This window comes from Halichoerus grypus, chromosome 5 (genome assembly GCF_964656455.1).
Source record: "Halichoerus grypus chromosome 5, mHalGry1.hap1.1, whole genome shotgun sequence".
NCBI lineage: Eukaryota > Metazoa > Chordata > Mammalia > Carnivora > Phocidae > Halichoerus > Halichoerus grypus.
The window spans coordinates 154426071-154453802 of record NC_135716.1 but is presented as its reverse complement, the minus strand read 5'-3'; the positions used below and the strand labels follow the sequence as shown (position 1 = coordinate 154453802).

Genomic DNA, 27732 nt, shown 5'->3' with positions numbered 1-27732 from the left:
AAATCAAGAATTCACTCCTCAAAGCCCAGAAATGTTGAGTGCTAGGTGTGTTTTCAGCTCACGAGGGTGGAGAGTCCGGGTCCCAGGTTGGTGATGGGAAGTCTGTAAGCGTACAGATGTTTGGGAGGTGGGGGGGGGGGGTGCAAAGACTGTTGTCTCTGTCGCTGCACTTGTATCCACAGTTCAGCAGCCTGCAGAAGGAGATCGAAGAGCGAACCAGTGACATTGAGAGCCTGAAGGGGGAGCAGGTGAAGCTGCAAGGGGTCATTAAGTCCCTGGAGAAGGACATCCTGGGCCTCAAGCGGGAAATCCAGGAAAGAGACGAGACGATTCAAGATAAGGTGAAGGCTCATCTCTGTCCTCCCCCAACCACCACCTAGATGGACCCAGGGGATGAGGACAAAGCTCAGAAGACAGGGCCCCTGGCTGCTTGGAACACATTCATGGAACCTGATGGGGGATGAGTGGTCTGCGAAGTACCTGCTGTGCGCTTGGTACTGGGCTGATTGCCGCAAACACACCACACTCCGTTTTCCCAGCGACCCCAGGGGCCACAAGGACCCCAGCTGTAGAGCTCAGGAAACTGAGTTCCAGGTGGTTTGGTATCTTGCCCAAGATCATATAGTCTATAGGCAGCGGACTTGGGCTAAGAACCTAAGTCAGCCGACTGCAGGGCCCGTGCTCCCCACTGCTCCAGGCATCCTCGGGTGACTGTGCCCATGGACGGGGGGCAGCCCACCCACCTCCTTGCCCCTCCCTGTGGTTGGCCTACAACTGCTGGGTGCCCCAGAAAGCCGGTATCCCTTTTCAGGATGCGTTTCTTACAAAGCACTTAGAAGACAGACACATCACATTTTGTGAGGCTTACCAAAATTTTGGATCCTCCTAAGCAAATCCAGGCTGTGTGCCCTCCTGCCCATCCCCTCACCATTCCCGCCTCAGGCAGGCAGAATTCTCCAGTGGTTGAGATCATGGGCTTCCACACTGGTTAATTGGGTTCCAGCACAGGTTTGCCATTTACTGGCCACAGGACCTTGTGCAACTTCTCTGAGCCTCGTTTTCTTACCTGTGAAGTGGGGTCCTTCACGGGGTCTGCTAAGGGGAATGGGATTGTGCCTGCGTGAAATTTCTGCATGTGAGTGTTTGTGTATGCATCTGGGTGTTGGTGTAGGGAAGGTCCAAAGCTCTCTTCAGATGCTCAAAGGGGGGTAAAGAGGGTAAGGCCTCCTGACCTAAAATTGCAACAGTCTCCTATCCAGCCAATGGCCTTCCTTCCCGCTTCCTACCCCTGCTCCCCACCACCGTACTCTGTAACCGTGTCACTCTTCCACTTAAAATTCTGCCATAGCTCCCCATTGCCTGTGGCAGGGGCAGCAAAGGTTTTTCTGTAAAGAGCTAGGTGGTAAATATTTCGTCTTTGCACACAGGGTGGCCTCTGTCACACTACTCAGTTCTGCCACTATGTTATAAAATCAGCCGTGGACCCCGCATAAATGAGTGGGCTTGGCCATGTTCCAATAAAACTTTATTGGAAACAGGTCAGATTTGACCCAAGGGCCATAGTTTGCCAATTCTAGCCTCCTGGACACCTTCTGAACCCCCTTGAACCCAACAGGCAGGACCGTAGCCTCCTCCCCGCCTCCTCTCCAGCCCCATTTCTCACTTCCCCGTGAACCACTGCTTTACACACCCGCTGGTTATTCTTGGCGCCCTCGGTATATACCGTGCCTTCTGCGCTGTCCTCTTCCACAACACCTCTCACAGGGTAGGGCTACACTTGTTGACACGTCTGCTTTTCCAGCTGGTGCTTTCTCCGTAAGGGCAGGGACTGTGTCATAGTTCTATTTGGCATCTCAGCCAAAGGTCTTCATTCAGTAAACATTTGATGGATGGATAGATCTGCATTCCAATTACTATCGCTGTGTAACAAATCATCCTAACACCTAGTGGTGCAAAACAACAACTGTTTTATTATGCTCTCAGATTCTGTGGGTCTGGCATTCAGACAGGCTACAACAAGATGGCTTGTCTTTGTCCCCAGTGGCAGGGACCTTGCTGAGCCTCAACCAGGGGTGACTCAAATAGCTGGGGGCTGGAAAATCAGTATCCAACGTGGCTTCTTGATGCACCTGTCCAGCCCCTTGGCCAGGAGGGGACTGGGAGGCTGGGTACAGCTAGGACTGGCCACCAGAGTACCAGCGTGCTCCTCAGCCTGATGGTCTCAGTGTAGCGGGACTTTTTCCAGGGCAGATGGCTTCCCTCAGAGCAAAAGTCCCAAGAGAAGCAGGCGGAAGCTGCTTGGCCTTTTCTGAGCTAGCCTGGGAAGCCACACAGCATCCTTGAGCGCGTTCTTCGGGTTACAAGCAAACCATAGATCAAGCCAGATGCAAGAGAACCGAATTAGATCTTAGCTCCTGACAGAGAAGCATACGGTCCCATTGTAGATAGAAGAGCCTCTGGGACGAGAGATGCTGTGGAGGCCAGCTTTGGAAAATACAGTCATCTACAAGCTGTACTTGAATGAGTGAATGAATGAATGAATGAATGCAGTCCTAGCACAGAAACCACAGAGGCAGGGCTGCAGCCTCATGGGGGAACCAGCCTTCCTATCCCCGGCCAGGAGAGCAGTCTGTGGCCTCCTCGGCCAGGGCACAGAATTGATGTCCTTTGCCTAAAGGGGATGCCATATACCATGGCTTCCTGCTCTCTCTCTCACTTCTCTCTCATCTCACCCACAGGAGAAGCGCATCTATGATCTGAAAAAGAAAAACCAAGAACTAGAGAAATTCAAGTTTGTACTTGACTACAAAATAAAGGAGCTGAAGAAGCAAATAGAACCACGAGAGAATGAGATCAAGGTGATGAAGGAACAGATTCAGGAGGTGAGAGCCATCTGCGACACTCGGGCCTCTTGGACCGCTATCTCCTCCCCGACTATTCCTGACTGGCCTGGGGTGGGGCAAGGAGAGAAAGCTCTCCTCACAAGCCCTGCCTGCTCCCAAGGGGTGTGGGCCTCCACTCTGCAGGGAAGCCACAGGAAAGGCCCAGCGGGGAGTTCAGTGGTGCAGAAGTGAAATGCTTTAAGGTTTGGCTTGCGGCAGGGGGTTGGGGTGGGCCTGGGCCCTGCCCGCACCTCAGTGTGCGTGCTCTGGGGGGCCTCTGGCCACCAGGGGGCGGTGTGTACTCAGCCACCAGCCCGTTGCAAGAGAAAGCATACCCCTCCAACATTTTTTTCTCAGTCTGGAAATGGTGGGGGCATATGCGAAGCTGCAGTGTTTGGAATCCATCTGAGGAGGAACGGGAAGTCATGAAGGCTCTTGAGAGGAGAGTGGCAGCTTTAAGTGTGTGTTCTGGGAAGCAGACAGGATGAAGGTAGAGAGGAGAGATTAAAAGCAAGATCAACAGGACAAGGGCTCCTAAGAGTCCTGTGAGGTACAAGTGTCCCCTTTCAGCCCCTCTGCCCCATGCACGTTGCATCTCCTTAAGCAGATTGCAGCTGACAGTGGGGTCCATGGTTGATCTAAAATCAAATTCCTGGGGCACCTGGGTGGCCCAGTTGGTTAAGTAGCCGACTCTTGATTTCTGATTTTGGCTGAGGTCATGATCTCAAGGTCAGGCTCTGTGCTCAGCAGGGAGTCTGCTCAAGGATTCTCTCCCTCTCTCTCGCTCTCATTCTCTTCTCCTCCCCCTCCCTCTCCCCCACTCTTGTGTCCGTGCTTTCTCTCTCTCTCTCTCAAATAAATAAATCTTTAAAAAAAAAAAACCTGAATTCCTGACTTCCCCTTCCTCCTGTTTCCTGTTTCTCAGTGAACGGCACCACAATCCACCCAGGTGCTTAAGGTATAAGGGTAGAGTCTTCTTGATTCTTCTCTTCCCCTAACTGCTGTCTCCAAATGATTGCCAGTGCCTATCTGATGGGCTTCCCAGAGACAGCTCCAATCCAGGCCTCCTTCCTCTCTGCTGCCTCACCTGCATCCAAGCCTCAGTCATCTCTCATCTGGACTTGACTCCCGCCTCCAGTCTGGTCTCCAAATAGAGGCCACAGCAAACCCCTACTGGTGTCCTCTCCCACCTAGAATAAAATCCACACTCCCTACTGGGGCCCTGCATGATCCAGGTACTACCCCTCTCCAGCCTCGTCTCCAGGCTCCCTCCCCAGCGCCAGCCCAAAGGCCCTCCAACAGTTCTGCTCCCCATCCATTTTCGCTGATGGTGCTAGGCAAGGATACAAGTGTGTCAGGGAGCACCCATGGTCTCAGTGGAACTGGATACCCAGGAGCTATGGTGGAGAAAAGCAAAGCCTTTTCTGTAGGAGACTCAGGAAAGAAGTCAGGTGCTGGGACCCGTCCAGGGCCAGAGTGTCCAGACAGGGTATGTTCTCGTGGCAGTGACTTACTCCCTGGCCTCTGGGAAGAGGTAGGAGGTTCCCAGTTGACCACAGAGCCACCTCATCCGGGCCTCCTGCCATTCTTGAGTGACATCAGGGTCCAGAAATGGCAGTCCAAAAGAGAGCGGAGGCCCCACTTGCCTGGAAAGTGAATGTACTGCAGCCCCCCAAAATCACTGTCCTGTTTCCTCTCCTCATTCGTCGGGGAGATTTACAGCCAGGTCAGTTCCTTTCCACCCCAGCACACCTGAAGGATTATTCACTTTCCCGTCAGGAACTGGGCCACCCGTGGCATTGATTCTCAGCAGGGCCTGTCTCTGCACCCTGAGGGTGAGTCCAACAGGGCCCCTCCTACCCCGACCCCTGGTGCCAGTGGCCACCAGGGCTGATATCTGGGCCCGGTTCCTTCCCCAGGCGCCTCTGACTTTGGGGCTTCCCTCTGCGGGTCAGAGACCCATTTGGCCCACCCACTGCGGGTCTCCTGTGAAGTTCTTTTTCCTACAAGAAGGAAGCTGTAAGAAACTCTGGCTTGTTGCTGGAGCTGAGACCTCTGTGAATGAAAATCTAATACTTCCTTATTTAGGTCCCTCCCTGAACATAGACTTTTCCAGAAGAGACAGGACCCCTTCCTAGGGAGAGAGTGTCCAGAACCTTGTTGTTGTACTTCACACTCTTGTTTACTCATCTAGTGCAGGGTTCCTAAACCTCAGCATTTTCATGTTTTAGGGCGGATAATCCTTTGTTATGGGGAGTTGCCCCATGCACTGTAGGATATTTAGCAACATCCCTGGTGTCTACCCACTAGATGCCAGGGGCCACCCTCCCTTTCCCCCAGATGTGACAACCAAAAATATCTCCAGACGTTGCCAGATGGCCCCTAGGGGGTAAAATGCCTCTTTCCTGCCTCCTCCCCCCATTGAGAGTCACTGAGTGTGAGGAGTAACACATGGAAAAGTTGATGGGATTTCCTCACCAGGAAAAGGATGCTTGTTCCCACATACTGGCTTGTATCCTAGCTGTCCAGCCAGTTATTCAAATTCAGCATATTTCACAATTTTTCTATGAAATAGGTCATTTTTGTTCTCGGCATGTTTTCATGCTTTGCCTGTATTACTTCCTTTCTCACCTAATCGGTCGTTGCTGGCTTCAAGACTACAGAGGAAGACGCACAGCCAGCTGTAGGCACTCAGCCATGACCTTGGAGAAGCCCCTTGCTCTCTTCCAGCCACCGTTCCCTTGGTCTCGCACCCTCGTGTCGCCTCCTGACCGGTCTGCCTGGCTCCAGTCTTGCTCCCTTCAGTAGGACCTCGGCGTCAGGCCACCTGACCCAGCTCAGCCAACCTCTCCGGCCCCCATCCCCCTTCCTCCCTCACCTGCAGCCCCCCCAGACCACCTGTAGCCTGTAGAGCTGCACCAGGCGGCCCACGCCTCTGGCGCTCTCTCTCTGCCTGGAGTTCTCTTTCTCCACTCTGACCTCCCATATACCTATTTGTCTCGCAAAACCTGACTGAGCCTCCCTGTTCTGGGTGCCACCCCTAGCTTCCTCCGTGCATGCAGAGGGCACTTTCTCCCTGGACCTTCCCTCCTAGCCCTCTAGACCTGCGGCTCTTGAAGACGGAAACCCCCTCTTCATCAGTTCTGTTTCCGCAGGCCTGCGAGCCCTGGCCAGCCCTCCCCAGTGGACACGTTCTTTCTTTAGCGGCGCACGTCCCCACACCTGCTGTGTCCTCCACCCGGTGGACACTGTGCCTTTATCTTTTCACTCTTCTTCCAGAAGGCAGGTTGCTTCAAGCACTCCTCTCCTCCCTCACAGAGGCTCCCCTTTGCCTTGGACATTTGCCGTGCACGCACTCAGTCAGACGAATAGCTACTGAGCTCTGTCTCCCCGCCAGGCGCTGGGTCAAAGGGCTCTTTTGTCTGTACAGAACGCTTCCAGTAATGATAACGTTCTACGAGCTGCCCCTTCATGTCCAGGACGTGGATGTGGCTCACTCAGCCTTCCTGGTACCCCAGAAGTCAGGAGCTTTGAAATCTGACCAAAGGACCTGGGATAGACTAGAGGAGCTACTCCAACCAGCCATGAAAAAACCCAGTGAACTAGCCCATCTCCCCCAAATAGCGAACCTCTCTATTAACAGGAATACTAGTGTGCACCAGATTTGGTCCCTTTGGCTTTGGCAGAAATTAGATCAACTGAGAGCTCACATACACCTGGTCTCATCCTAATCAGAAGCTCCAATTGTCATTCACATGTCTCTGGTTAATACAAATGCAGTAAGGAATAAAAAATCTTTCAGAAGCTCATTGGTGGTTTCTTCCTTTTCTTTTGAAGACGAGACATTCTCCTCAGTTGTGCTTTTTTTTTTAAAGATTTTATTTATTTATTTGACACAGAGAGAGAAGGAGAGAGCAAGCACAAGCAGGGGGCGCGACAGGCAGGGGAGAAGCAAGCTCCCCACTGAGCAAGGAGCCCGACATGGGGCTCTATCCCAGGACCCTGGGATCATGACCTGAGCCAAAGGCAGCCGTTTAACCAACTGAGCCACCCAGGTGCCCTTCAGTTGTACTTCTAAAGACCTTTTCAACAGAATGATTGAAGTGGAGGGTCCTTAGACTGGGGATGCCTACCTGCTGGTCCCTTACAACTTTCTGCTTAGGGTGGGATCGACTCTGATGGCTTGTGGCCCCAAAAAGTCAAGATCCTCTCACAGGATTTCACAAAGTAGGCAAGGAAGGTGCTTCTCTGCAGAACCCTGCTTCAGGTTCCAGGTTCCAGTAATTGAGAGTCACCAAGTAACAAAGAATTCAAGAAAAGAAGGTAATCAGCATGGCTGAAGGAACAGGGAAACTAAGAAAAATTCAGAGCCTGGTTATAGAAACATGTGATCTGGCTTAATATATCCACCAAGGGGTGGGGGCTTTGGGGATGGCAAGGAGTTAAGAAGAAAGAGTCGGGGTGTCCGACTCTTGATATCAATTCAGGTCTTGATCTCAGGGTCTTGAGATCCAGCCCTGCGTCAGGCTCTGCACCGGGCGTGGGGCCTGCTTGAGATTCTCTCTCTCTCTCTCTCTCTCTGTCTCTCTCTCCCTCTGCCCCTTCCCGCCACTCTCCTGTGTGGGCCCGCTCTCTCTCTCTCTCAATCTCAAAAAAAAGGAAGAAGAAAGGTTTCATTGCAGAGGACATAGGTGGGAGCTAGAAAAGAAATGCCCTGGTAGCCGGGGAAACATCGCCACTGAAAGGCTGCAGTTCCCAAGTATAATTTTATTCCCTTACTTTCTTATTCTTGACTTTTCCCCCCTTGTTCTCTATAGATGGAAGCAGAACTGGAGCGTTTCCATAAGCAGAACACGCAGCTGGAGCTGAACGTCACGGAACTGTGGCAGAAACTACGAGCCACCGATCAGGAGATGCAGAGAGAGAGACAGAAGGTGTGAGGATTTCAGAGTCTGGCAGATCTTGGATTCAGGATCCGGCACCTGTCGGCCGCGGGTAGCTGGCTTCCAAGAGACAGCGCCAGCACATTGCTAAGATACATTCCCATTTTAACTCGCTCTCCACTTGCTCACAGCCCTGCCTGGTTTCATGCCCATGCAAATGTACGTGACTGCCTCCATCTGAGACTGAGGACTTTGGGTAAAGTGCTCTAGGGGATGGGAGGCCAGTTTCATAAGAATGCTTGCAGCATTGGCTTGTTTGGCCTGGGAAGGAATATGCTCAGAGAAGTCATTTATAGGCAGTGGCAAAAGGTTTTGACTATCAGAAACAAAGCAAAAACATACTGAAGCAAAGAGAGCCTCCAAAATTGTTTATTCCAGTCTCTTTAGGTAATTAAGTAAGGCCAGAGAGATTAGAAGGTTAAGGCACCCAGAGCCAAGTAGCATACTCAGAACCAGCACTGGGAACTAGGTCTTCTGTTCCCAGGCCAGGACTTGGTTGCACCCCCACCCCCTAGCACAGGGCCCCCCATGTTTGGTGAATCGGATTGATTTTCCCCATCCCCCACATTAAGCGCTGACTCCGCACTAGGTCAGAACAGAAGCTGCAGAGCCACCAACGTGAACTGATGCAGATCCTGCCCTTCACAGACGGAATGGGTGGCTAGGTGATTTGTGGTGCGTGCACAGCAATCCTAAAGCAAGATGAAAGGTTATGATAGATGAACAAAGGGCTATGGGAGCAAAGAGAAAGGAGAGACCCTCCAGGTCAGGGGTACGGGAGGATGGGCATCAGAGAAAGCAGGATGGAAGAGTAAGCCTCTGGCCCAAGTGTGCAGATGAAACCAATCTGCCCAATTTGGCCATGTTTTCACTACCCACTCACAGCAGCCCTCCTGTCAGGAAGGATAAATCCTGGGTGAGCTCAGAGAGGGGACAGGGAAATGCTGGCCCAGGGACCTGCAAGAGAGAAGAGATACTATCCATCTTGGCTCAGAAAGGAACAGGGGGACCACTCGTGCTTCCTTTCATCTTTTAAGGCCTGTGGTCCTGAAAGGAATCCAGAGCCAATGGAGGAAGCTTCTGGGTGGCCTTTTAAAGATGAAGCAATTTGGGCAGAAGCACATGGGTGTTAGTACCTCTCTCTGCCTCTTGGCTGTGTGCCCAGCTAGGTCTCTGTGTCCACCGTGGGCCCCAGCAGCCAACCATGAGCCCCAGAGGAAGTGTCTCTCATCCTCCTGCTGCCATCTGCCTTCCCCCCGGAGAGCCCCTGGGGTGCCAGAACTATATGCCTGTGGTTGCAGGAGCGGGACTTGGAGGCGTTGGTCAAACGGTTTAAGACAGACCTTCACAACTGTGTGGCGTACATCCAGGAACCCCGGCTCCTGAAGGAGAAGGTCCGAGCTCTCTTTGAGAAGTACGTGCAGCGGGCAGACATGGTGAGCCCTGCTCCCCTTTCCCCGCACTCACCTGCTCTCCCAGGTGCCCCTCCCTCACTGAGAAGCCCTTTCTGCCCCATCAGGTGGAGATCGCAGGGCTGAACACGGACCTGCAGCAGGAGTATGCCCGTCAGCGGGAGCACCTGGAGAGAAACCTGGCCACTCTCAAGAAGAAGGTGGTCAAGGACAGTGAGCTGCACCGCACGGATTATGTCCGCATCATGCAGGTACCTGCATGCCCCTCAAATGTCTGGGGGGCCACTAGCTTTCTCCACAGCTTTCTCTTTGACTCCTCTCCTCTGCCTTCCCCGAGCTTGACCCGTGGCCCAGAGCCCCTCCAAGTTTTTCTAGGTGCGCCCTTGCCCACCCCTGCCCCGCCAGTGCCCATTCGTTTCTACCCCCACCCCTACTCCACAGGCACCCTTTCTTTTTTTCCTCTGGCCCTCCATCCACGTGATTCTAGCTCTCCTGAGTCACTCTCTCCTCTTTTCTGCGGTTTCCCACTCTTATTTCACCTGACTTTGTTTTGCTGCTTTTCAGTCTGCTACTTGAATCATGGGATCCCTGGTATCCAGTTCCCTCTGAACACACCCATCTCCACCCGCCTCATCTGCCTTTTCTGGTGCCTCAGGTCCCTTCCCTTATCTCTCGGGTCCAGAGCCAACCACACCCACAATAGTGTTGGCCTTACTCTGATTTAATGAGCTGTCCACATCCACCTCCTAGGATCCTTCATCGGGCTGTGCGGAAAGCGCTGACCCCATTACGGCCGCCCCCACTTGCGCACATTATCAGGACTGCCAGTCAGGATTCTACTGCCAGATTTCTGTTTGAGTATCAGTATCGTCTGAGGCAATTAATGTGATTTAATATCAAAAGAGAACATCGGAATCACATTTATAAGGCACATACCTTTTTGTGTTTATATTTCTTTAATGCCATAATTAAAATACTGGAATGAGGATGGGCTGCAGTTGGATTAAAACAAACCAGTTCCCGACTCAGCCAGTCCCTACCTGGGCGAGCAGAGTGCACCGCGATTCAGGCCAGACCCAGGCAGGGCGGGTCTCGTGCCATCCTACAGCCAGCCCCTGCCTCAAACCACTGCCCTTCTCCTGGGCCACAAAAGCAGTCAGAAGCCCAGAGAGAGGCGTGCATTCCATTGGTGGGACCCTTTAGGCACCAGCAGTGGGGACACAGACCCACAGCTAAGGGTCTCAGGACGCCCAGGCACAGAGAGCCCACCGGGCTTCTGGAATGCAGTGTGCTGGGCAGGGGGACCAGGACGACTATGGAAGCAGTTGGCAGCTGGTGACGTTGCTGAGCCTTCATCTGAGCCCTGCCACCAGAGCACAGGCCTGAAGTGTCCTCCAGGGGCGGGGTCCCTCTCTCCATGCCCAGCGGATTTGGGTAAAGCAATTGTCAGTCCTTGGAGAAGAAGGAAAAGGAAAGGAAAGCCCACAGGCTAGTCCGCCGGTACAAGCGTCCGCATGAGGCCCCTCAGGGCAGGCGTAGGTCTTCTTTTACTCTCGGGGACCCCAGAGGGCACATGCCCACTTCTGCTGGGCAGGGTGAGAGGGTGGAGGGAGCAAGGAGACACAAGCAGGGCTCCTGCCAAGCCCTGCCCCTCCCTGATGGCTGGGAGAGGGAGCCGTCAACCAGGGGGAGCCCCGGAAAGTGCCTTCTTGAGCAGCTTTTCTTGAGCAGCAAACCTGTGTGCTGTGGAACCCTGCGGATCTATAGGTGTTTCCCCAGACAACCGCAAGGAGCCAGAGGGGGGCCGGGAGGCAGGGTTCTGGGGTCCCACCCTTTACCCAGGGAGGCTCCTTGCTTATAGTAGCAGGCTCGGTGTCAGACTTTGTTTGGAAGAAAGGAAAGGAGGGAGGGAGAGGGAACGAAAAGAAAGGAAGCAAGAGAAAAAGGAAGAAAGAAAGAAAAACTTCCAAAGCCACTGTTCTCAATTATAAAAATGGTTTCCTTCTTTGATCTTCAGCTGAAGGAGAAGGGCCAGGCCAGGTGTCAGAGCAGCAGAAACGAGAGTGGGCACAGTCTGTCTAAACCCGGGTTATGCTGCCCCAGCCACTCTCACTGGGAGACCTGGGGGAACCTCCTTCGCTTCTCCAAGGGCCTCCGTCCCTATCCGTAAGATGGGGAAGAAAGTACCCACTTCAGCGAGTTACCGCGGGGATTGAATGAAATGACTAACACAAAGCACGAGGCACTGGCTGGGATGGAACAGGTGCTCCCAAATGCCCTCTCCCTTCCGGTCCTCCCACCGAAAGACCTACTTGAGAACCAAGGCAGAAGTCAGTGGGAGAGCCTGGAAGGCCATCCCAGCAAGGACCAGGGCTGCCTGTGGACTGGGGACGTGGGAGGGGGGATGGCGCAAAGGCTCCCAGACTTCCCAGCGGGTGGCCAGCGCCCCCCCCCCCCACTTTGCTCTGCATAGTTAAGAAGCTGCTTCTGCCGACACCAAGGCCCTGGCACTTCAGTCCAAAAAGGCAAGGAAGGCCAGGGCAGAACCCCAGAAAATGAGGTCACGGTCTCATTTATATGTTCAGACAGGAGCACAGGGCCTCCGCACTGGCTCTCCAGCATGCTTGCAGATAGGAAGGTCAGAGTCACTTTGAATACAAACAATGAGGACACACGTTTTATTCAGGACGCAATTTGGAGGGCTTCTTACAAGCCAGCTCCGTGCCAGGCCATGGAAGATTCCGAGATGAATGTGATAGTACGCCTACCCTCAACAGTTCCTGGTAGGAAACTTAAACCAGATACAGACCACCCCTGCTCAGTACAGTCTATCCAGGGCCGTGGGCCCGTGGGAGAGGCGGGCAAGAGGCACTCGAGCTGGGCCTTGAAGGGGAGTAGAGGCGGGCAGGGAGCAAGTAGAGGAAGAGACTTCCGGGCAGAGAGAACACCTGAGAACGGGCAGGCAGGGAAGAATGAGGCATCTGGGGTGTTTGGGGACCCCGGAGTCCACAGACCTTCCTTTATTGCAGAATTCCGGGGGCAAGGAGAACAAAGCTGGCTGGAAAGTAAGTAGCTTAGAGTCACTTGCCAGAGCTTTCCTGGCCACACCAAGAAACATAACGTTTCTCTTAGAAGCAGGTGCCACCCAAGGTTGAAGCAGGTAGGGGTGTTCTCTGTTTTGAAACGATCCTCTCAGTTGGCAGGGTGGGAAGGCAGGTGGTGGGAAACCCCATGAAAAGACGGCTGCCCCTTGAGGGGAGACGAGAAGGCCTTGGAAGGGGCTAGATTGTGGCATCAAAAGACAATTCAGGGTAGAAATGAGGAAACGTCAGGTCGGATGTGAGAGGCAGGTTGAAAGAGGACCAGAGAGATGCCTGTAATGTACAGTTAAGCAGGTGATGATCCCACCAACGGTGGGTTCCAGAAAGACACCACCAATGCAGGCTTCCAAGTTCACGGAATAAACATGCTGCCTGCATTTTCCACGCTGCCAGGCACCGCAGTATTCTTAAAGGTGTCAACATAGGGAAGGCCAATAGGGGGTGCTATAGGCATTCCCTTCCTTCTCCCTTCTGGGCTGAAGGCTCTGTCAGGGTCCATTCCTGCGTCTCCACCAAAGGCAGTCCTGGACAGCTCAGTGTAGCCCCTTTGTTTAGAAGGTTTTCTATAGAAATGGACTTTAGCGTTCCCCCAGCCGGTCATACATATCCCAGGACCTGACACTTGATGGACCCCAGGTCACATTCTTCCTGCCGCAGAGGAGCTGCTGGAGGACTGGGGGGGGGCTTTTGTAGGTGGTGCCGACCGAGGAGGGACCAGGAACAAAAGACTCAGCAAACCTGTCGCATCCACATTGTAAGCTCACACAGCTACCCAAAAGCATATACAGTTGACCTCAGTGTGACCTCTGGACTCCTCAGAACACAGACCATGCCAGAAAGCACTGTTTAAGGAGCCAAACGTGTACTTTTGGGGGGATTCCATGGCCGTCCACATACTATGTGAGGTGTTGGAATGGGGTGACATCAATGAGAGGTGGAAAGTAGAGTCTGGGAGGCAACAGTCCTAGAGGCAGACACAACTAGATTCAAGTCCCAGCTCTGCCACGATGCACTGCCTTGGCCTCAGTGTGCTCATATGGAAATGAGTCTAATAATACCTTCTTATGTCATAAGATTGTCATGGGGATTAAATGAGTTATTGTACGCAAAATGTTTGATGTGATGCAGGGATCCAAGCAGTGCTTGAAATTATGATTACTCTTGTCGTCGTCATCATCATCAAGCATTTAGTGCCTCAAATCCTGTTTGCTCCCCCTTAGTTCCAGGCCTGAAACACTCTTCCCTGCCCCCCACCTCCCCAGGGAGCCTTTCTCACACTGGGTGAGCATGCCTCTTCAGACTCTCATGGCATCTCTAAGCACTGGATCCAAGCTGGGCCTCCCGTGTCCACCACAATGACCAGTGCACAGTAGGCTTTCAGGAACTGGTTCTTAGGTGATTTTTATGCATGAGTGAGTGAATGAATGAATGAATGAACAAATGAATGAACAGAACCAGGAACCAGGCCGCATTAAGTCATGGGTCTCAATCACACTCTAATAGGGACTGAGTCACGTCCTGGAGGCCCATTTAGGTGGCAGTCATCATGGAGGTGTCCGAAGCAGGCAGTGGGGTTAGAAACAAGCATTCACACCAAAAAGTACCAGGAGCCAGAAGCCCCAGTCATGGTAGCAGAGTTGTCGAGGGTGGAGGGCTGGGGAAACACTAGGGCAAGGGCTCTACCTGGGGCCATTACGGTAGTAGAGGGGAGAGGTGATAAGAGCTGGCTACGAATCACAGCAGGAAGGGTGAACACGAGATCTGGTGAAGGCACAAAATTGATAGGACTTAGTGACAGAATGGCTGGAGATGACCAAGGAGTACTTCAAGATATAGCTGGAGAGGACTGGTCAAATGGTACCTTCGGCCATCTCTAATCTTCATTCTGATTATTGTTACTTTACTGAACAAGGCAAGCGAAGGGAAGCTAAATGATGCCCATGAAGAGGGGGAGTGGAGAGAGCCCCTGAGCTGGAGCAGGTTTGCCTGAGTTCCCTGCGGCCCTCCTAAATCTCCCTGCTGTCTGGTCTCCCCTGCCCGACCTTTACGCTCTGGTTTGTAATTTTCTTGTTAGTAAGAATCTCTTCTTCAGCTTGATATCTGCTGCATTAGTTATTCATTTGTTATCCACTCCATAAATATTTATTGGGCGCCTCTTACATGCAAGGCAGAGTCCAAGGTCTTAGAACCAAATACAAACATACTTAATTGAGTACGTCACGTTAGAAAGTCAGCGTGGAGATGTTCCAGGGGAGGAAACTGGCAGCGAGTTTTGCTGGAGAGCATCTGGAAAGGAAATGTGGGAGTTTCATCACTAAGGCCTGGGCTACTTAAAGAGTAAAAGATCAGATGGAGAAATCTGCTGACTTTATAGGAAAAAAAAAGCACAAAGCCCAGCCTGAAAACAAGGGATCAGCAATAATTGGGCATTTCATCCAAGAGAATTTTTTTTAATGAGGAATACTGAAATTAAGTGGTATACTGAAAATCTGAAGGTACATCTGATATGCTCAGATAAAGAGGCTCCAGAGGGAAAGAATATGTTAGGGTGTCTCCAGTTCGGGCACTGCTCCCACGTGGGCTCTGCAGGCATATCCCCCAGCAGAGAAGCGGTTGTCATGGCTCATGGACAATAGTGCTTGGGATCACCCTGTTCTCTGGGCTGACTCCATGCTTCCCACTATGGAGAGTGTCCCAAGTGGTGGTAGTCCCTGGCACAGGTCTGTTTTATGTAGATTTGGCCTGCATTTGCCTTTTTTGGCACCCTGACCCTCAAGGGCTTTGCTACCCACCAATGGTCTGGCCCTCAGGCTTGTGGCAGCATCTCTTAGGAGCTAGTTCAAAATGTAGAATCTCAGGATCAGCCCCAGGCCGACTGAGTCAGAAGCCACATTTAACAGAATCCTTTGCGCTGTCACATGAGAAGCAGTGCTGTGGACAAGCCAAGTACGGAATAGCCAGTCCTTTTCTGGACCCATGGGAATGAGGACACCACCGTGGAGCCACCCTCAGTGCCCTCAGGCTGAGTGTGAAAAGGAAAGCAGAGATTTGAGGTGTCGGAAGGGAAGAGAGAAGCAACTGCTTGGTTCCAGGTGCAGAGCCCCCACCACGGGACCCCCAGCAGGCTCCTCATCCTCGCTCCTCTGTGTCTGCCTCTTACTTTGTGTCTGGGGATATAGAACAGCTGCATGTCCCCCACACACCAGCCATGTCCTATTTCTGTGTCTTTCACTTGCTGTTCCAGTTGTGTGTGACCCCGTTTACTCTCTCCTTGGTAACTCCTTGCAGCCTCAGCCCAGGGATCAGTTCCTAGGAATCCACCCTGGTCATTCAGGCAGGGCTAAGTACCTTTCCTCTGTGCCCCACCCCTCCATTGTTCCCTTGATCCCAATGCTCATCTCCCTTGGCCACTGGTGACATTACCTGTCTCTGCAACATCCTGTGGTCGGAGTTTCTTGGTCAGTTTCAGAGCTGCTTCAAGGTCATAGACTTGGGAGCGGGTGAACTTCACATCCCTACTGAGCTCATTTATCTCCTTGATCAGGGAGACATTTTCCTGTAGAGGAGAGGTGGCAAGGTGGCCACCATGCTTGGCTACACCCAGATCCCCCACTAAACCCAAAACTCTTCAAGATCAGAGGCCAGGTCTTACTTTCTATATACCCCAGGATCAGCACAGTGCCTGGTCCATAGTAAGTACTCAAGTAAATATTGGAATGGGTGGATGGATGGATGGATGGATGGATGGATGGATGGATATTTGTCAAACACAAAAAGAGAAGTGAACTGTCAATGGATAGAGCAAATGTTCATTATTCATTTATTTTCTATGCTCCTCACTAAACAGTATGCTGCTGAGGGCAGAAACCATTTCTTATTTCTGTCTGTATCCCAGGGACATAGCAGATACCATATAAATGTAGGTTCAACAAATGAATGGGGAAAAATGAATAAAGTATAGCATAGTACTTAAGAGCTCAGAGCTCTGGAGCCAGACTGTCAGAGTTAGAATCCTGACTTTGCCGATTCCTATCCATGTAATTTGGGCAAGTTACATAACCTCTCTATGCCTCAGTTTCCTCTTCTATAAAATTTTGATTATAATAGAATTTCCTCATAGGGTTATTATGATACTTCAATGCATTCAATTCATATAAAGTGCTTAGAAAAGCATTGTTGTTGATGCTGGAAAGGGTCTGGATGCTTGGGAATGGTATACTCTATCTGTATCTTATGTTGCCAGAGTCCACCTGAAGGTAAGTCAGCTGGTACCTCAAGAGGTTTATCCATGGGCTAGGATAAGGACTTGTACCCAGTAGAGGAATCTGGGTCCAGGCCCAACCCTGTCTGTTCCACGCACCCTCAGCCCCAGGCCAGGACAGGCCCTGTGCCCACTGATCACTCATCCATCCATACTCATTCTCTCTTCTCCTCTACAGGAAAATGTCTCCCTGATCAAGGAGATTAATGAGCTCCGCAGGGAGCTGAAGTTCACCCGCTCCCAAGTCTATGACCTTGAAGCAGCTCTGAAACTGACCAAGAAACTCCGACCACAAGATGTTGCAGAGACAGGTAATGTCACCAGTGGCCAAGGGGGATGAGCATTGGGATCAAGGGACCAATGGCAGCCACAAGGAGGTCTCCCTTTGGCTTCCAAGGCTGCCTTTCCCCAGAGTCAGATCACATCTACCCCATGGCCTTCCGGGAACCTCTCCATGCTGTACACCTGCTATCCAAAGGATCTGTGAGACACTTGCCACATTCAAACATGTGCGGGACCAAAATCCTTGGGGTTAGCTATAGTTTTAGAATTCAGAATCTTTCCGATTTTAGCAAGAGCGTACTATATACTGCATATTACATAACATCCCTAGAGGAGTCTGAGGCAGGGCCCTGAAATCAAACACATTTGTATTTCTTTAGTGAAACATGAATATTCACACTGAACTTCATAAATTTTAAAATGCTTTACATTTTTAGAGCTCTTGGCACTTTAGGATTGAGGATAAGGGATTGTGGGCCTGTGCAATTAAAATAAAGACAAAAAGAAAGATTAGAAATATTCAAATGGAAAGGAGGAAAGAATGACATTAGAAATATTAAATTATATCCTAAAGTTCCTCTGAATTTCTGACAGCCAAGGCAAAAAGAGAAACAGAGAAATATGATAGTTTAAATAGTCCTCATTTATGGCAAAAGGTAGGTTTAGAGTTTTTTTTCCTGGGGAAACAAACCTTTCCTTGGCACTAAATTTTGTAAGAAACTTAACACACAGATCCTTATGAAAGGGATGTTGAATAACACAGTGGACAGCCTTTAACTGTATGTCTTCAGACAATTAAAAAACATGCATCAGGTATCCATTTCTTATCTGGATCACTCAGTCAATAAAGACAGAGAGTATAAGGCATTTCCATGGAAAATTAAGTCAGTGTGATTCAAGTATATTGTTTTCTGGTGGTTTACGCTCAGGAATAGCGCTTAGAAGCCTCGATGAATGGAAACCTGCCATGGCCATGGATTGAGGCTTTCCAATATCAGTCATCTCATGTACTATGGTCACGTGAGAGGTTATCATTGGGAGAAGGTGACTGAAGTATACACAGGAACTCTCTACTATTTTCGTAATTTCTTGGGACTCTTAACCTATTACAAAATTATATGTATAATTGTGTTGTCTTATCTGCCCTTTTTACTAGCGTCGAGGAGAAGTTGAGACAAGAGTAGACTCTCTGAATAGTACCTGAAGTGACAATATTAGGTCTAAAGAACTGACGCAAGAGCACAGTATGTGTTACGAAGATTGAGATACTTGACTTCTTGGAGATGAGGTGGAAGCATAGATGTGCCTGCGAACAATTGCAAAGCCTCTCTTTAAAAAATATTTCAAATATGCCCAAGTGTCCTAGCAAATAATCAACTGAGACGTCCTCAGGATACTGTCTGATATAGCCAATTTCTTCTTATTACTATTGTTGAAATTTTCAGACATATACAAAAAATGAGAGAAAAGCCTAAGGAATTCCCATGAATCCATTCCCCGACTTCAACAAGTATCGGTTCCTGTCACTCTTGCTTCATTGGTATCCACAGTCCCCAGTTATTTCCTCTCTCATCACAGTGGATTATTTTGAAACAAACCCAACATCAGATCATTTGTGTGCTATAGTTTTACTCAAGGAAGATTTCATTTGTAACAGTTGAAGATAGGGATTACCAACTGTCTGCTTTGATCGTGAAGAACCTAAGTCTGACTTCTAATTTTGAACATGGGGCCACCAAGACAAGTTAGCTCAAAATATATATCCTCAAGTTTTGTAAGATTGACCAATTCAGTTGGTTTTTAAGAAGTCTTTATCTGGGGGCCTGCCTGGGTGGTTCAGTCAGTTAAGTGTCCAACTCTTGATTTCAGCTCAGGTCATGATCTCAGAGTCATGAGATAGAGCCCTGTGTTGGGCTCCATGCTCAGCAGGGAGTCTGCTTGAGATTTTTTTCCCTCTGCCCCCCACCACCCTGTAAAATAAATAAATATTTTTTTTAAAACAGAATTCTTTATCCAAACAGGACAGGTTGCCATCCCCAAACCACCATTTTAGTTTTAGCAGCATTTGTGTTAAGTTTTCATTCACATAACAATTAACTAGCAGGTCTAATAGACACCTGCATGTTTTTCAATTATTAAAACCATATAATTAGACTTCTAAATAAAGATGGCTAATTAGAAACCTACTAAAATGGCATAAATAAACCATATGATCAAAGGAAACACAAAAGGAAAGAGATACAAAATTTTGAAAGCTGGAAAATGGATAGATGAGTGGTAAATGACTTCATAGACTTCTAAGCCAGAAGTCTGGAACCTAGAAGAAACTTAATGTACATCACAAAACCTCCCCAAGGCTCAGGAATTAGCAGAAGCAGATATCTCAGGAAGTAGGGATGAAGGTGGGGCTGAAAACAAGGAAAAGTTTTTAAGAAGCTGTTAGATCTACCTAGTATCCAATACAATGGCTAAAAATAGATGGATCAGGTCCATCATCATGAAATTCCTAAAGACCAGAAAACAAAGGAAAAATCCTTCAAATTTCTATAGAGGATAGGGGGAGGTTTCATGCAAAAGATCAGAAATCCCAATTGCAGGATACAAAATCAACAGACAAAAATTAGTTGCATTTTTATACACTAACAATGAACAATCCAAAAATGAAATTAAGAAAACAATTGCATTTATAAAAACATCAAAAACAACAAATGCTCAGGAATAAACTTAACCAAGCTGGCAAAAGACTTGTACATTAAAAACTACAAAACATTGCTGAAAAAAAATTAAGACACCAATAAATAGAAAAATATCTTATGTTTGGAAGACTTAATACTGTTAAGATGTCAATACTACCCAAAGCAATCTACTAATAGTACAATCCCTGTCAAAATCTCAATGATTTCTTTTGTAGAAATAGAAAATCCATTCCAAAATTCATATGGAATCTCAAGGTATCCCAAACAGCCAAAACAATCTTGGAAAAGAAGAACAAAATTGGAGGTCTCACACTTCCTGATCAAAACTTACTGCAAAGCTATAGTAATCAAAACAGTGTGGTACTGGCATAAAGACAGACATATAGACCAATGGAATAGAGTAAAGAGCCCAGAAATAAACCTTCACATATATGGTCAAATGATTTTCAACATGGGTGCCAAGACCACTCAATGGGGAAAGGACAATCTTTTCAGCAAATGGTGCTGGGAAAACAGGATACCCACATGCAAAAGAATGAAGTTGGACCCTTAACCTTACATCATATACAAAAATTAACTCAAAATGGACCAAGGACCTAAAATTTCAGAGCTAAAACTATAAAACGCAAAGAAGAAATATAGGAGAAAAGCTTTATGACATTGGATATGGCAATGATTTCCTAGATATAACATCAAAAGCACAGGCAACAAAAGGAAAAATAAATAAACTGGACTACATCAAAATTTAAAACTTTCATGCATCAAAGAACACTTTCAGCAAGAGTGAAAAAACAATCCATACAATAGGAGAAAAATATTTGCAAGTCATATATCTGATAAAGACTGAGACCCAGAATAAATAAAAAACTCCTACAACTCAACAACAACCAAAAAAATTTTTTGATGAGCAAAAGACTTGCACAGACATTTATCCAAAGAAATTACAAAAATGTCTAATAAGCATATGAAAAGATGCTCAACAGAAATCATTAGAAATATGCAATTTTTGTTTGTTTTGAGAGAGAGAGAATGCACATGCAGGTGCACACATGTGTACAAGCGGAGGGGGAGGAGCAGAGGGAAAAGGGAGAGAATCTTAAGTAGGCTCCATGCCCAGCACAGAGTCCAGCACAGGGCTTGATCTCATGACCCTGAGATCATGACCTGGAGCTGAAATCAAGTCAGATGCTTAACTGACTGAGCCACCCAGGTGCCCCAGAAATATGCAAATTGAAACCACAGTGAGATACTACTTCACGTCCATTATGATCACTATTATCAAACAACAAAACAAACAAACAAACAAAAACCCTGCAAGTGTTGGTAAGGATGTAGACAGGGAGGGAAGGAAGGAAGAAGGAAGAAATGGAGTTAGATCAATATAGAATGAATTGGGAAACTATAAGCTAACTAGAGAGGGAAACTTACCTTACAGAGGGAGATAGGTGAGATAAGTATCTGTCAGTCTTGGCTCTGGATGAAGGAAAGAAAAAACAAGAGAAAAGATCTCTCCCTGAGAACTACTAACCAAAAGTCCAACTCAGGCAGGTTTAAGTCCAGAATTTACACTTAATTTGTGGCTCAAAGCAACCTTGGCTGAAGATTTAGTTTAACTGGTAGTGTCTCCAGGTCCCAAGCAGAACCAAATACAAATTTTCTATGGAAGAATACATTTTAAAACCAGTTGTCAAAGAATTCCTATAGATAACATTCTAAGGAACATAAACTCACAATCAAAAATCACTAAATACAGGAGGAAATAAATCACCATGAGTGAAAAACAACAAAAGTATCAAACTACAGAATAAAATCAACAAAGACCGTGGATAATAGAATTATTAAAATAAAAATATTTAATATATTTAAAGAAATAGAAATTTAAAAATAAGACAAAATAAGAGTTTCCCAAGATTGGCTAGGTAGATTAGAAAAAAGAACCAAAAATACTCCTAGAAATGAAAACTATAGGTTGCAATTAGACTCAATGGACAGACTGAACAATGGGTTAGAGGTATCTGAAAGGAGACTTCGTGAACTAAAAGAATGAAGAAATTACCCAGACTGTAGCCCGGCGGGACAAAGGTATAATAAAAGACAAATAAGACGGGTTGGGATAACCCAACTTATGTCAGTTTGAGAAAGAGAATGAGGAGAGGCGACATTATGATAAAGAATAGCTGGAAGTTTTTCAGAATTGATGAAAGATGCCAATCATCAGGTCCAGGAAGCCCGGTGGATCTCAAGCTGGATAAATAAAAAGAAATCTATATGTAAACTGCAGAAAACCAAAGACAGAGATGTTAAAAGCAGCCAGAGAACAGAGAGATTGCATATAAAGGAATAACAATTCAACAGATACCTGACTTCCCCAGAGCAACAGTATAAACCATGTAGAAATTGTGAAATAGTGTCTTCAAAGTGCTAAGAGGTAATAACTGTCCCCTGGAGTTATGTAACTGGTGAAACACAAGAAAAAATTTTTTTTACAAACAACTGAGAGAATTTGTCACCAACAAAACCTCATTAAAGGAACTTTTAAAGAATATATGTCAGGAAGAAAAATTACTCCAGAGGGAAGTCTGACAACTGTATAAAACAATACTAACAATGTCTAAATTGTGGATTAAAATACCAAGACAGAAATAAAACACTGAGCATTTAACCAGGGGAATCAAAGCTAAAGCATTCTAAGTCTTGTATTGTTTTGCAAGAGGGTAAAGATATTAATTTACTTTGGACTCTAAGTTAAATATACTTCTTAAACTTTTCAGGATAACTATTAAGAAAGAAAGAGTGTATATACCTTCCAAACCAGTAAAGGGGAAAACCCCCTAAATTTTGAAAAGGCCAAAAAAGAAAAGGAAAAAGTGACATCAACATAAAATGCAAATAAAACAGTAGAAATAAATGCAAATGTATTAGTAGTCACATTCTTATTTCCCATCATGTAAAATGAGAACTTAATCTCCCAAAGGAAGCTTGCAGGCAGGATGCGGAGAGGAGACTGCCCAGCTCTGGTAGAAGGCAGGATCAAGGCAGAGCACGGACCAAGAGGACATGGGGAATATGAGGAGCAAGATGGGGACAGGGGCCATGAGGAGAGCACTGACATGGCCCAACCATGGAGGAAAAGGACAGGAGGGTTTACACACCACAGCGCATGGAAGAAGACCATCAAAGGGGGACTCTGTAAGACTGAACCAAACAAACTGATGAGCAGGCAGGTCATTATCAAAGGGATGAGAAAGAATTGGGGCAGTGAAGAGAAGAAACAGGAAAAGCCCAGCCCATGCCCTCAAGATGTTCACAGACCAAGGAAGGAGACAGAGGGGAAAACAAGGGCCAAAGCCCCACATTCAGCCCACTGGACCATCTATCTTCCATGTGAACTGGTCTCGGGAGGCACAGTTGCACTCCTGGGAACATTCATGGACAGGGTCACCCAGGCCAGGGATGTTTCAGGAGACAACTGCTTCTGGAGGCCAGCCACCAGCCAGCAGCTGTGTCGACCCTGAGCTGTCTCATAGCTCTGCAGTGTCTGATTTCCCCATCCCTTGCCTGTTAGGATACTCCTCATCCAGTACATCCCAGTGCCCAACCTCTGAGGTCCATTGACCTCACTCAGTGATTGCAGAGCCTGGAGGAGCTTAAAGCTACCATCTGCATCAAGATCCTTGTAGCACCTGGTGAAGCACTGGGACAAGAGAGGATGGTATGGCTAGTGGTAGGGCAGAGTAAGAAAAATTCCAAGTGCTGGACTATTTCTAGGCTCAGTCTAGTACATACCTCCAGGACTGTGGCCTCACAAACACAGGTTGGATCTCTCTGGGCAACAAGACAATAACTGAGTAAGTGTAAAAGCAAATGGAGAGGGCAAAGATTAGTCCAAAGACTACGCTGGTAACCAGGAAAGAGGAAGTAGCTAAGGGAGCAGGTGGAGAGGCAAACAGAAACTAGGCAGAGGCAAGTGTTACAGGTGGATGGGCTTGTAGGCTGGGGTGTGCTGTACCTTCCCAGGGGCTGCTCTCCCCAGGGCCAGGCCACAGCTTGACCAAAAGGATGGTTATCAGGGGCAACCAGTAGCAGCAGGAGGATGACGAGTCAAGAGCTAGAAAAAGAAGAAATAATAAAAGATCAAAAGCCTAGAAATTGCCAAAAAGAAGAAGAGTTGAGGAGCAAAGGCAAGAAGAGAAGGGTCTAGACTTCTCTTAGGAAGAGTGGGATGAGTCAAGCACTCTTAATGCTGGCCCCATCTTCAGACCAATTAGAAGCCCAAGGCAAGGCTGGCCACTGGGCTTTGCTGACAACTTGCTCCTTGCAATACTCTCTTCTTTGGCTTCCAACATGTATTCTTTTCTAGAGTTAACTTCTGATGTACAGGAAAGAGGTTGGCAGTGGGTAGGAAAGAGACCGCTCTTCTACTGAGAGAAGATTGACTGGGAGTTGGAGACACACACTGTCGGCGAAGTAGGTGTCAGTGTCATCTGTGAAGAGTGGAGGAGAGGATGGATTTGGCAATAATTTCTTGGATGTGACACCAAAAACACAGGCCACAAAAGAAAAAATAGACTACATAAAAACTGAAAACTCACATGCATCAAAGGACACAATCAACAGAGTAAAAGGGCAGCCTGTGGGATGGGAGAAAATATTTGCAAATCATGTATGTGATAAGGAGTTAGGGTCCAGAATATGTAATTAACACCTGCAGCTCAACAGTAATAACAAAACAACCAGATAGAAACATGGGCAAAGGACTTGAATAGACATTTCTCCAAAGAAAATATACAAATGGCCAACAAGCACATGAAAAGATGCTCAACATCATCCATCATCAGGGAAATGAAATCAAAACCACGATGAGATGCCACCTCACATGCGTTAGGATGGCTGCTCTCAAAACAAACCAACAGAGAAGTGTTGACGAGGATCTGGGGAAATTGAAACCTTAGTGCACCATTGGTGGGCATGTAAAATGGTGCAGCCACACTACATGGCAGTTTCTCAAACATTGAAAATAGAATTATCATGTGATCTAGAAACCACTCCTGGGTATATGCCCAAAAGAACTGAAAGCAGGGTCTCAAAGAGTTATTTGTACCTCTATGTTGATAGCAACATTATTCACAGTAGCCAAAAGGCAGAAGCAACCCAACGTATATCACTGGATGAAGGGATAAACAAAACTAGTATGTACATGCAATAAAATATTCTTCAGCCTTAAAGAGAAAGGATTTTGACACATGTTGCAACACAGATGAACCCTGAGGACATCATGCTAAGTGAAATAAGCCAGACACACAAAAAAGACAAATACTGTGTGATACTACTTATCTGAAGTTCCTAGAGCATCATGTTCTTAGAGACAGAAAGCAGAATGATGCCATGAGTGTTCTTGCAAGAGTTCTGGGGAATGATTGCGCAACAATGTAAATGCACTTAATGCTACTAAACTCTGTACTTAAAAGTGGTAAGATGGTAAATTTTATGTTATGTTTGACCATAATTTTCTTTAAAGAGTTGGAGTGAGGAGTTAGAGTACAGGCCAAAGTTCAGAAGCACAGCCGGAGGGGGGGAATGAGAGTTTGCTAACCACAGGCAGGAAGTTCGTCTGGGGCTGGAAACTAAGAATTTGAATCGCATAGGTAGCTAGCACACAACAGGCCAGGTGTGAATGGAGAAACTGGGTGGTTGGATAATCTCAGGTTCGGGCTGTGCGGGGCACATGGGGCCGGAGGACAAGGCATCTAGAATGTCAAGGGTGCTGTCAAGAAAATGGCAGAAGAAACCCATGGTGGGTCTAACTGGACAGAAAAGGGAGTGAATCTAAAAGGAACCCCTTTGGTAGGTAAAAAATGGAATAGTCCAGATAGAAGAGATATACACTCAGTCAAAGAACAGAAATCTTGAAGGCAGTGAGAGAGGTGGTAATGGGAGGATGGGCTACTACAGTAGAGATTTAAAGGTGCGGGGTCCTGGGCCTGCTGAGGGAGGGGAAGCCACAGAGCGGATGCCAACATGGCATGGAGGCCAAGGACATAAATGCTGAGAGTTCAGTCTGTGGGGCCAGGGAACGGGATGAGCCATGGACCCTCGTGGATACCGGCATTGTGTGGGGTGATGGCAGCACCCGAGACAGGAGGGTGGAGTCAGGGGAAAGTCTTCAAGGAGCATGAGTGAGTGGCCAGCCTAGGAGGGGTAGAGAGGGGTCTGCCTCTTGGAACAGGGGTCTTATGTGTGGAGGAGGACTGGGGGATTTGGAAGCCAACCTAGGTCAGCAGGAGAGCGCCACCCTGCTTGGGGAATGGGGCACAGGGGGAATGAGCAGAGTCCGCTGGAGGGGCCTGGGCCAGGCAGACATGGAGGCAGGGCTCAGGAGACAGTGAAAGGGCCTGTCTCTATCCCTAGCATCTGGGATTGAGTGTCTGTCCCTCAGTAAGTGCTCAATAAATCAGAGGACAGAAGGGAAGAAGAGGGATAAGCTGGTTTCAAAAAAGCTTCGCAACAGTCCAGTAACAGGCCCACAGTAGACCTGCTCTGTGCCTTTCAGTGTCCAGTGAGGACATGTCCGGCATCGCACCCACCATGAGACTGAATGAGCAAGAAGAAACCGGGAGAATCATCGAAATGCAACGCCTAGAAATCCAGCGCCTCAGAGACCAGATCCAAGAGCAAGAGCAGGTGCCGGGCTTCCACCCCGTTGGTGGAATTCGGCTTCCTTCCCTTCTCCAGTCAGAAGTGGACTATGAGGTGCAGATCAACTGATCCCCTCTGGTAAGCCATCTGCAGGTGCCCCTGTGCCTCTGCCCCCAGGCCAACTCTGTGCTGTCCCTGCAGTCCCTGTGGCACTGGCCCCGCCAACCTCTTCCTCTTGCCCCAGGGAACTTGAGACATGGGCAGAATAAAGATGTTTGCCCACAACCGTGTCCAACTCTCTGTTTAGCCAGGGAGTCAGGGAGGGGTAGGGAAAGAGGGGACCCTGAGGACTGGGGGGCTCCAGTTCGTCCAAAGCCGTTGCTGCTTGTCCCTGTCCAGGCACAGGGCTGCCTGTCACTGCGGAGACCACACGGTGGACTTGGGCCCCGCTTCCTGCTGCCTCCTACTCTCTCTGGGCCCCTAGGGTGTGGCTGCCTACACCCTGTCACAGTGACCAGGAAAACCTGGAGCCGGAAGTCTTGCTGTTTTGTGCAGGGCTCTGCCTCTCAACGATCAATGTTGTGGCTAGACTGGCCCTTGTGGTTCTGATTATGATTCTGAGACGTTCTGCAGCAACCACCATCAGGAAACTTCGAAACAAAGGTTTATTACTTATGGGACCTGGAAATTACACTTGGGCCACACAGCAAGGTCAGGGTAGGCAGCAGGAAGAGAGGGAGGGAGAGAAAGCAATCTCACAGGCCTGGGGTTCTGCCCTATTGCGGTCAAGTGTGGAGGCCTACGGTCTCTGGGCTCATCCCCCTCAGACCAGTGTGTACCCAGCATGTCCTCTGCCCTCTAGGTGAGCACGCCCAGGGAGGAGGAAAAAATTCAGGCCCCTCTGATTGATTCCACCACAGAGACAACAACCTATGACATCATCATGCCCGGCAGGTGGGATGGAACAGACTTCATTCCAAGCTAGCATCTTGGCTTTACCTTTGCAGAAGAAACTGACTTGAAATGGGGTCAGGGAGGTCAGCGGAGCCAGATGCTTTAGGGTCTTGAAGGCACATTACAGAGATGACACTGTCCAGAGGCCAGCACAAAGCCCCGAGAGTCCCTGCCCTCCGCTCCCAGGCTCTTGCCACACTGGCTTCCTTTCAATTCCTCCAAAAAGTCAAGTTCTTCCCTGCCTCCGGGTCATTCCACATACTTATCTTCTCTGCCTGAAATGCTCTTGTCCCCACACCTCACTCAGTGAACTTCATCCTTCAGATGGTAGTTGAAATGCCGCTTCCTCAGAAAGACAGTCCCTGATCCCTCCCTGCCCCATGTAGATTACACGCGCCATATTGTTTTCCTTCATAACCCTCACTAGAACATATCCATTTGATGGTGTGATGCTGCCTCTCCCACTGGGTTCTCAGTTCTGTGGGTGCAAGGTCCGTGTCTGTTTTTCAAGTTCCCTTGCATGTTTGGGTGGAGCATTGATGGAGGGACCCGAGAGTGGAGGCGG

At 48.5% G+C, this 27732-nt stretch overlaps 1 protein-coding gene across 1 annotated transcript in view; it reads left to right on the top strand.

Annotated features, from left to right (window-relative positions):
* CFAP57 (cilia and flagella associated protein 57) overlaps positions 1 to 26452 on the top strand; it is a 68384-nt gene extending 41932 nt beyond the window's left edge. The window contains exons 17-23 of the mRNA XM_036073440.2: positions 183 to 341; positions 2739 to 2882; positions 7700 to 7816; positions 9127 to 9261; positions 9345 to 9488; positions 16778 to 16910; positions 26128 to 26452. Of these exons, the coding sequence (XP_035929333.2) occupies positions 183 to 341; positions 2739 to 2882; positions 7700 to 7816; positions 9127 to 9261; positions 9345 to 9488; positions 16778 to 16910; positions 26128 to 26342 (1047 nt within the window). The 3' untranslated portion in view covers positions 26343 to 26452. The remainder of the gene's footprint in view (positions 1 to 182; positions 342 to 2738; positions 2883 to 7699; positions 7817 to 9126; positions 9262 to 9344; positions 9489 to 16777; positions 16911 to 26127) is intronic.
* The last annotated feature ends 1280 nt before the right edge of the window (positions 26453 to 27732 follow it).